We start from the raw sequence: 10,153 nt of genomic DNA, 5'->3' as shown, positions 1-10,153 counted from the left end.
TTCAGCCATTTGTCGTTTCGTCTCGTCGCATCTCAGCAAGTAGGCCTATAAACATTTTTCGTTGTTGTTCTTTGCTTTTTAAACCCTGTTACTTGAACCTTTACTTATTTTTTTGCTGTTTTGTGGCAATTATTTTTATATTTTCAGGCAGGCATATTTTATTTTATTTTTAAAATATTTTTGACATTTTGCACAGTGTCTGCCTGTCGATATGCGCACTGCGCACTGACGGAGACTTTTTTTTGTTAATGTTCTCCAACGTTTAATAAAAAATAAATTTAAAAAATAGATAAATAAAAGCTGAATAAAGCCAACCTACCATGTTTATTCATTTATCTGAGTGTTTTAGGTTTTTACTTTAAAGTGGAAAAAAGTCCTGAATGAGAACGGGATCCCGTTTAAGGTGCTCTAGATAAAATTAAAAAAACCCCGATTCGACTATTAGTCGACTAAAGGGAAAATCTGACGAATCAGATTCGACTATGAAAATCCTTAGTTGAAGACACCTCTAATTTGTATAAAAACTCAAATGTGATAATGATAACTGAAATCTGATAGTGTTTTAATGGAAAACAAAGGGATAAAATATAATACTGAAAAAGTACTATTTACTGCACAATGAAAATAAGTAAATAATTATTGTAAGAAGCTAGCACATGTAGTTGCTGAACAGCTGAATTTTTTAGGTGATGAACAATCACCTAATCAAAGACGAAAAGTAGAACACGGGCTCATATAAAATGTAGCCTAATCATCACAGCAGACAAACTAAAACTCATGGGTGAACAGAAAATAACTAAGGCTGAAATGTTTCACTTTCAGGATGCACACCGACATCTTCACCAGTAAATCTCTCAATTCCCCACATTTGAATTTGACACGTTCACCGGGAAGTCTCCGAGTTCCCCTGAATGGAACTGTGACTCCTGTTCAGCAGGAAGATTATAAACTCGACAGACTGGTCCATTCATTACCTGAGTGACTGATGTACACATAGTGTGAAGCAATCAGAAAACACTAAAGTCCACAAATGCAGAGAGGCTAGCACTGTCCGTTTGGTTATACTATGTGCTATATTCCGATATATGCTATGTACACCACATACGCTCATTTTCTTTAACTAGTGTTTAGAACAGTAACAGCTACTTTTCAAAGAAAACATTGCATCCAATAATTTTAACAATAAATGACCCAGAAAAGTGTCCAAACAGCTATATGCCACATGGGGAAATGTGAACAGTGCAAATCAGTAAAGTACATAAAACATGTTAGTACAGTTTCCTTGGCTCAGTCAACAGCAAGGAAATGCTAGATTACAGCTTTAGGAGACCACACTCTTTACAAGTATGTGAACAACCATGTGAAAAAACTTTACAAGTCTTTTGAGGGAAGGAAAACAGGAGCTTAGACTGCCCCCTTTCAGCCTTTCCCCACCACTTCTGGCTCCAGTTGAGCCTGTTCTAGTGAAATGAAGTCACACACTTCCTCATCTTGACTGCTGGGGTGATCAACTTGGTCCTCAGAAAATTCACTTGACAAAAACTAGAGGAAAAGAAATGGTGTTGGTTTGAATCCAGTGTGTCCTCACAATCACATGAGAAATAATGCCCTACAAGATCAATACATCACTCTTCATCTGCCAAGAATTAAAAATTAAATCTGATAAAGCTATTAAATTTTAATGTATTAAATACTTAAAATAGCCTTTTGTACCTTATGAAAGTGGTCAGGAATATCCAGAGGTGCCTCAAGATATCGATGAAGATGTTGTTTGATTTTTCGGTAATAATTGTATACAAAGTAAAACGAGCACCCCAAAATGGCTAAAACCAGCACAGTTACCACTCCTGAGATGATGATACGAAACGTTCGATCAGCAGCTGTACAGAGAGACCAAAAACAAAACAAGTGCATTAGAATTTTTGCGTAAAAATACATTACAGCTAAGGCTAGTGAATTAAATCAATTATCAAGGAATGCCATCTGCCATTTACACAGCTCAGTGTCCTCACACACATGAATACCGTCACACTTTCTCTTCATTACCTTTACATGTTAGAACTGATATACACCTTTTTTAGGCTTCTGCATTATTCTGTTTTTGTGTATTTTGTGATAAGCTTTAATCTTTTAAATCTCCTGGTTATATCAAATATATTGTTTTTTAATTATTATATTGTACACGTTCTGGAACGTCTGCTTTTGTCCGTCTTGTAGAAGGTCACAATAAAGGCGGGAGGTGCTGTGGTGTGTTTAGAGTCCACACATTCCCCAGCTGCACCAAGAGAATATGGCGTGATGCTGCACGTTTCATCATGATTCAACATGTTTGGAAACTGCAATATGTTTATTTTGTCTCCATGTAGATCAGAATGTCACCTACTCATGAGACTCTGGACGAGTCCGACCACAAAGCTCCATCAGTGCAATCAGTGCCACGGATTTACAGATTATAGTCCTGTTTTACCCTAACCCTAACCCTAGCCTGTTCGGATGGGATTAGTTTGACATGGGGACCTGCAGAACAGCATTTCTACTATAGGACGTATGTAAATAAATCTTGGTATAAATGATGGTGATTCAAGCAGTAAACCTAATGTCTAGAAACCCAAACTTCAGAGCTTATTGGCGCATTTCCACTAGGGCCTGCTTGGCGCGGTACGGTTCGATACGGATCGATTCGCAACGGAACGGTCGCGTTGTGTTTCCATTACAATGGTGGACCAACACAATGTGGGTGGAGTCGTTGTTGGCGCGCGGGTTGTAGTGTCGTGACATCATTTGTATGCGACCACAACACCGGTCGATGCCCCTTAACACATACCATTATAGTATCTTATTTATCTTTATCATTGTATGTGGTTGCTCTAATTATTGATAATAATTTGGTATTACTCAAACAGGCTGAACACACCCTGCATAAAAAGCATCAGTCATACAATCAAATGAAATCAAACTTTATTATGAAATATAGATATTTAAAGTACAACATATGTAAAGAATATAGTTATAGTTAAAAAAGTGCAAAAAGCAAATTACCTAAAAATAACGTATAGCTTTATATGAAATAAATATTTATAGTACTACAATCAACATTTTGTGTGCTTTTACTGGCGTCTGTCTCACATGGTGTTCACAAGTTCGCCAAGCACCCCGAGGAAAGCCCGGTTGAAGGAAACACTTTCCGCCAACTCCGCTCGCCTCGTCAGTGGAAGGGGAATCTTGAACGTAAAAATAACAAATATTAAACACAAGTATTCCCGTGAAAGCAACAACGATATAGCGTAACTGCACAAACTGTGTAGCACGTCATCGCTGCGCATGCTTTGTTTATGGCTACAGCTAACTAGCAACTAGCAAGGCTAAGAGCTAGCTATTGTACAGTAGTGACTGTGGTGGTAACAATAACTACAAACACAGCTCTAAATTCCTGCGTCTACAATAGATGCGTTCATATTACGTTCATATTACATCTTTTACGAGCCTAGTAAAACTGAAATCACAATACACTCACCATTCTCCGTGGCCTCCAGCACCAACATTGCCGTGTCTGTCCAGCACGTTTTCTCTTCCGTTACTGGCTGGCCGGTGACCGTATATGGCATCCATTTGCTGGAACCATTTCCAGTCTTTGCGGTTTGCTCCGCTGCGTCCGTTATGGTCCTTCACCGCCTGGTAATCGCGTTAAGCTTTTTTAGCTTGGACCGACCGGCACTGCTGAACGGACCGCTGGTAGCCATGAGTGGCCATTAGCGCGGAAACCTCGCTAAAAACCTTTACATTTCTAGTGGCCCCGTCCAGTTCACCCTGGATTTTTTGATCGCTGATTATTAACAGAAAGGTTTGTACCTCGGCGTTTGACCAGGGAACAGACTTCGCTCCTTGGGTTTTAAAAATGGCTGAGGAGTCCATAGCATAGCGGAGGAGTCGCTCTCCTGATGCAACCTGTGACGACACTCCCTGGCCAATCAGTGTCATGCTGTTCCTCCACATCACAGAGTCGAGTCGGTACGAAAATAGTACCCGAAGGGGCCGGCTAACTGGGGCCTGGTACTAATGGAAACACTCACAAACCGTTGTGAATCGAACCGTACCGCGCCAAGCAGGCCCTAGTGGAAATGCGCCATATGTTTCCAAGGCAAATAACGTATGTATTCGAAGTAGTGCTGGGCGGTATATCGGTTTGCACCGAAAACCGGTGTTTATTTTTGTTATGATTAGAATTTTTCCATATATTGGCCATACCGGTTTAAATAGCCTAAACACAGCACGGTCGTTAACTGTTTCTCAAGGGACGCTTTTTATTGCTGCGCCGCTAAACACACATGCAACAGAGCGCAAATCTAGCTTGCTGTAAACGAGGGACGTTCTGAACCACAAATTCTACTAGGGGTGCACGATATGGACTAGAATTGCGATGTGCGATAACATTGTTGGATATCCCGATATCGATGTGAACCACGATAAATTAAGATTAAAATACAGAAATGTAGTGTCTCTCTGAACAGCAGCACGTTAATTTGTTTTGTTTTTTACTGTGTAATGAATCCAGAATAATTTCAAATATTTTGCAGGTTTATTCAACAATAGATTCAATCTAGGTTTATACTTTCAGGAGTGAGCGACTCCGCACACCTCGTTAACCTCCGCGAACGGCGGAAGCGTTTAATCTTGCCGTGTCACATTCTTTGCAGTGTTGTCCGAAACGATATGTAGGCCTAGTAGTATAAAAAAAAACACCCCTCAAATACAGGGGAATGAACTTTTACCTGACCAATTTTAATGTTGCTTTGTGTTTCAGGTTTGAAAAGTGCTGGAATTTAGGCTAAAGTATTTGAAAAGGCTTGAAATTGTAACTACTTCGTTTCACAACAAATATCTGTCTGACTGAACAATTCTCTTGTATTACGTTAACAAATACGAGCCTCTTGTAATTCCAGGACGAAACATGAGAGAACGTGAAGACGTTAAGATTGGGCGTTTTGAAAATAAATATCCATTAAATAATGTGATAAAAAAGCGAATTATTTCAAATCATTTAGAGTATATGTATAAATATTTAATTCAATAACGTGCTGGGAATTATTGAAATGGACCTTGAAAGTGACGTACAAGTGCTTGAATTCCACCTTGTATAGGTGTATGAACCCTGCAAACATGACTGTTCTCATTGCGCCGAGACGCGGCGCGCGCGAACTTTAAATAAATAATAACATTAAATAATTTGATAAAAAAGCGAATTATTTCAGTATATGTATAAATATTTAATTCAATAACGTGCTGGGAATTATTGAAATGGACCTTGAAAGTGACATACAAGTGCTTGAATTCCACCTTGTATAGGTGTATGAACCCTGCAAACATGACTGTTCTCATTGCGCCGAGACGCGGCGCGCGCGAACTTACAAAATTCGAGAGGTGCACGACCTCGTGAATCGACAGCGCGCGAGGCAATTGCACACGGGCGAAGCCACCGCGATTACGTTATTTTCGCCAACCAGGCTTAAACCAAATCGCGTGTCTGATGAGCGTGTTCACCTCACTCCAGGGTTGCCAGGTCCTACAAAAGTTTTCCGCACAAAATCTGCGAGTGTAAGTTGTCGGCGGGGGGGGGGGGGGGGGGGGGTGTTGCGAGTGTGAACTGGAGACAAATTAAGTATTATATCGCGATCGATTCTTAGTGTTGACTTGTAACTTCCGCAGTAGCCCAACTCAAAAGTAGCCCAAAAAACCGCACCCCGCGGCCCCAGAATTTTTACCCGCGGCTGGATTTTCAAACAAGCCCAATTTGGCGTGAAAACCGCGAACCTGGCAACTCTGCCTCACTCTGCCTCTTGCCTACTTACGTCACGTGATCATAGTCTGCAGCGCGAATAGCTCCCTCTATTGCTGGACGAGGATAATGCAATTTGAGTTTGCTGTTATTCAAGGAGTTATCGTGGCTCTTTCGATGTGTTTATCGTGAAACTTCACATCGCGATAACGATAAAAATACGATTAATCGTGCAGCCCTAAATTCTACCAAACATTGAAGTAAAAGAACTTTTGCCAAAGAAAGGAGCCATCTGTTGTCAGAAGTACATCGGGTTTCTAAGGTTGGCTGTGGATCAGTTACTTACAGCAAATGCTGTCGAGCAAAAGTTGTGGCGGCTGGTGGTAACAAGATCAATCTGCTGCACCACCCATAAAGCTGCTTACACTTGACTCGTCGCAAGCGTCCGCGCGGCAAAAATGATCCAATTGCAGTGGCTCCGCTATTGCGTCGCGAGCTCATGCACCTCTCGATTTATGTAACTTCACGCATTCCACTCTTCAGCACTGTGTTTTGCACCAAGTTATGTTTGCAGGGTTCATACACCTTTACAAGGTGGAATTCGAGCACTTTCAAGGTCCATTTTCAATATTTTCCAGCACCTTCAGCTTAATTAAGTTACATATTTATACAAATACACACATGGTCGAAATGATTCGAAATAATTTGCTTTTTATCACATTAAAAGAGATAGTACCGTCTCCCCAGTATTCGACCACTGTTATTATTTATTTATTTAAATATTATGTTATTTAATTAAAGGTAAGATATTTGGGACTTTTCATTACAATACAACCATTGACAAACAGCCCTGTCTACTTTATGTCTAAACACCTCTTATTTGTTATTAACAAACTGGTGTGCAATTTATAATATTATGTGTAGCTGGTTCACATAAGTTGTATAAACTTACAGTTTTTATGTTGTCTGAAAAATGTTTTAAATAAAATGTTTTTGCTATCATCCTATATGATTCATTCACTACTTTAGTGCTACCATTTGAAAACTGATCATGTGGGGCCATGCAAATCTGTATTACATGTAATATTTAGATGGAGACATTTTTCTAACAGTGGAATAGGGTACTCTTATTCCACTTGGGGGAGTCCGTCAAATACCGTGAAACCGATATAATTTTGAAAAATACCGTGATATAGAATTTGTCATACCGCCCAGCACTAATTCCAAGCTCAGTGTCAAAAAACTGTTCAGTTTCCTAGGTAACAGATTTCAGTTTCTTTCTGTCAGATTGTGCACCTAATAACAATAATAACATTATCAATGATTATTCCTAAAAACACTGCTTAACACCACATTTGCTTCCTGCTTCACCATTACATCTTCAAAGTCAGCAGAACATAGCAAACTGAAGAATTGTACAAAACCCTCAGATAACTTACATTTTTCTGGGATTTCTTCGCAAATCAAGCTGGGATGGCCATACGGTTTATTGTAGGTCAAATACTCAACCTGGAAACAGTAGTTCTTCCCTGATTCAAGGCCCCAAATGATGAGGGGGTTGGTAATGTCATCAGGTTCCTGCGGATTGTTAGTTTTTCTTACACTTTGTAAGGTTGACAGAGTGAAATTACAGTGGAACATTACAGAGAGAAATATTACAGTAAAATATATATTATCCTTCAAGAATAATAAAACAGTGATACTGTCTCAGCAGGCTTAATTTAAGATTTAAGTATAACAGCTAGATATTTTTCTTGATTTAGTTTCCATACTTCCAGGTTACATGCTGTATCCCTAATTACAAACTATTTAACAAACCTGGATATCGTTGGATGATTTTAGTACAATTTAAAATAATGTCTTCAGTAAGGTTGGAGACTCTTATCTGAAGTTGGGATGGCTGCTCATATTGATTCCAACCAAGGAGGAACTACATATTTCCACTGTTTATCAGTCTCTTTCCAAACACTTGATCAGTGGTATAGAGATGTGGCTTCTGTTTAGGTAGCATTTTGTTGTAGCTTTGCTAACTAGCAAACTAGTTTGTAGCACTCATGCTGTACCTAATGTGATTAAGTGGGTAGCAACCATTGTCTTTAGCTAGTGCAAGGTGATCCTATATTAATTCTTGAGCCGCCGTATGACATCGAAAGACCCCACAGACCTCAACATGTGCAAGATTATGTTTTCTGTGCCTCTAGGCTGCTGTAATCTAGCCTGCTGTAATCTAGCCTGCTGTAATCTAGCTCTCGACAGGTGTGCTTCATGTGGTCCAGCCTTCATAATCATGCTCCTTTATCATTATGGTTTAAAGACTCTGCTGCTTCAGACAGTTAAAGTTTCCTGCAGATAATGGTCATTTTTCCTTTCCTTGATTAGAAACGGTTTTGCACAGGTAACCTACCTCTAGCAAACCAATGATTTAGTTTCACCTTTGAACTATTTTTCATTGTTGATTCAGTTATGTCCAGTTCCTAAATAAGAGCTCTGTGGCTTTCAGTAGCTAGGTTGCTTGCTTTATCTGTCCTGATGAGTCTAGATTTCAGAAAGCTTTACTAAAGTTTGGTCTTATTGTTGTTTTTCTTTGCAGTTAATGGCAAATTCCCCTATTTTAAATCGACTTTGTCCAATAACCTTAAGGTGACAACAAATTTATCATTAAAATTGTTTGACTGAAAATTTGTAGAAAAGTGACAATTATTTGTTTCTTTGTGCAGGAAAAACATACATTTTGAGTTCACAGTCAAACTGTGGAGATCACAAAGTTTTACAGACCTGTATGTCATTTGGATTGGTTGTTTTCCAGTAAAGAGGTTTAAAGGTGATGTGACCTCCATATTCTTTCTTCAAACTACTGTCTCTGTGTTTCATCGACAAACCCACTTTGTCTGTTGTAATGGTCAAAGTTATTAGGGGGGCACATGTGTCAACTGTGAACCAGAAATAGTTAGAATCAGTGTGGTACAAAATTTATGTCAAAGAAAAATCATTTTGAAATCTATTACGGAAAGGATCAAGGCTCACTATGTGCGCAATGAACCTGCTCTGACTGCTGCCAAACCGACGACAGAGTTCCTCTTTCTGCTCGCACACGAAACACCTTCCCATAAAACTGCTCGCCAGGAAAGTCACAGTGCAGCAGACTACAGCCAGTCATACTGTGCCACAGGCCCACCGGCACCCTATGTCCAGTTTACAAAAAGAACATGTCTGATTATAAAATCAAATCAAAGTGATCTACAACAGCAAATCGAAAAACACTTATAACATCTTGGATGACACTAATATGATTTGGTGTAACAGGGGTGTTTGGATGCATGTGTGTGGGGTGTGAATGGAATAAATGTCCAATCCGATCCTTATCATGGCATGCAGTATGACAAAGTCATTGAGTGCTTAATGAAATCAGTATTTCACCTCCTTTCATTAGGTTATAACGCCAGAGGTAAAGGTGTTGTGTTGGTAGTGGTGTCTGCTCTTACGTGCTGTACTGGACGGAGAAGGTCACGTTTGTGTCTCTGGGGGAATCCCACCTCAGCACTGAAGATCTGATCTCGATGTGTGGCGGTGCTGCCAACTCTGTTAACCAAACTGAAATAATGAGGACATTGTAGAATGTTAATGCACTGAAACGAACATCTTCACTTGTAATACTATTTACAGCAATACTATACTACAATATTTATAGTGGTACTATTTGTGTCAATCGTATGTCCGTCGTTATATAATAAATTCACTTTTTTGACGCCGTTTTAGTAACCTTTCACTACAGCGCTGTCTATAAGTCGGACTGTTAAACCCGCCAACCCTCTTTAACTTCCACAAGTAAGTTTATTTATCCAACCTGCCACTACATCAGTCCTACACGCGTGTTTCTGCTCCATTAACGTCTGAATACGAGGCACTGCTGCCCGTGTCGATCTAACCTACGAGCCCGTGTTATGTAGCCACCACTCCGGGCCTCACTACACCACGCAGGCGGACAGTAACATAAGTGTGTTTTAGAGATACCTGTGACCTTACCGCGACGGATAACGAGGAAGAACAGACAAACAAACAGGCTTTGCTGATCCATAATGGAGGTAAACTATTCCACCCATGTCCACCCCATGTCTGTGTGTCTCCTGCTTCCTCCTCTTCTGCCTCCTGACCGGGGAGGAGGTCGCTGTTTCCGCTACGTGAACCAAAAGCGAAAATACAGCTTTCTTTTTAAAAGAGCTGCCACGACGAAGTGTTTCTAGCCGACATTAATGTCGCTCCTTTACGTGTTCAGCCCGTACTCCAGGTTCCGTGGTGTTGTGAGAGACGCTGGGCGAGCTCAGCTGACATATCCGCTGTGGTTTTTGTGGAGAACGTGTTAACCTTCATGGTATATGTTCT

General features: G+C 40.1%; 1 protein-coding gene across 2 annotated transcripts; it reads right to left on the bottom strand.

The window, feature by feature from the left end:
- Positions 1-545: 545 nt before the first annotated feature.
- Positions 546-9,936, bottom strand: ifngr2 (interferon gamma receptor 2). 2 transcript variants are annotated; one of them, XM_076998415.1, is made up of 7 exons: positions 9,797-9,936; positions 9,256-9,364; positions 8,798-8,955; positions 8,549-8,703; positions 7,213-7,351; positions 1,714-1,880; positions 546-1,542 (listed from the first exon to the last, which is right to left on the bottom strand). In XM_076998415.1, exons 1-7 carry the CDS (start codon positions 9,846-9,848, stop codon positions 1,420-1,422), a joined length of 903 nt encoding a protein of 300 aa, XP_076854530.1. In that variant the 5' UTR covers positions 9,849-9,936; the 3' UTR covers positions 546-1,419. The 2 variants fall into 2 exon arrangements, with proteins under 2 accessions (XP_076854530.1, XP_076854529.1); XM_076998414.1 differs by having other exon boundaries at positions 9,785-9,905.
- Positions 9,937-10,153: the final 217 nt, after the last annotated feature.

This window comes from Brachyhypopomus gauderio, chromosome 3, assembly GCF_052324685.1.
Source record: "Brachyhypopomus gauderio isolate BG-103 chromosome 3, BGAUD_0.2, whole genome shotgun sequence".
NCBI classification, from domain to species: Eukaryota; Metazoa; Chordata; class Actinopteri; order Gymnotiformes; family Hypopomidae; genus Brachyhypopomus; species Brachyhypopomus gauderio.
This window is presented reverse-complemented; position numbering and strand designations above follow the sequence as displayed.

Excerpts from the sequence above, each read along its gene's own strand:
- ifngr2 (XM_076998414.1), bottom strand. The coding sequence starts at position 9,848 with ATGGATCAGCAAAGCCTGTTTGTTTGTCTGTTCTTCCTCGTTATCCGT. Across the intron at positions 9,365-9,784 it reads CCGTCGCGGTAAGGTCACAG|TTTGGTTAACAGAGTTGGCA; the intron begins GTATCTCTAAAA and ends TCATTATTTCAG. Across the intron at positions 8,956-9,255 it reads TTCTCCGTCCAGTACAGCAC|GGTGCCGGTGGGCCTGTGGC; the intron begins GTAAGAGCAGAC and ends AACTGGACATAG.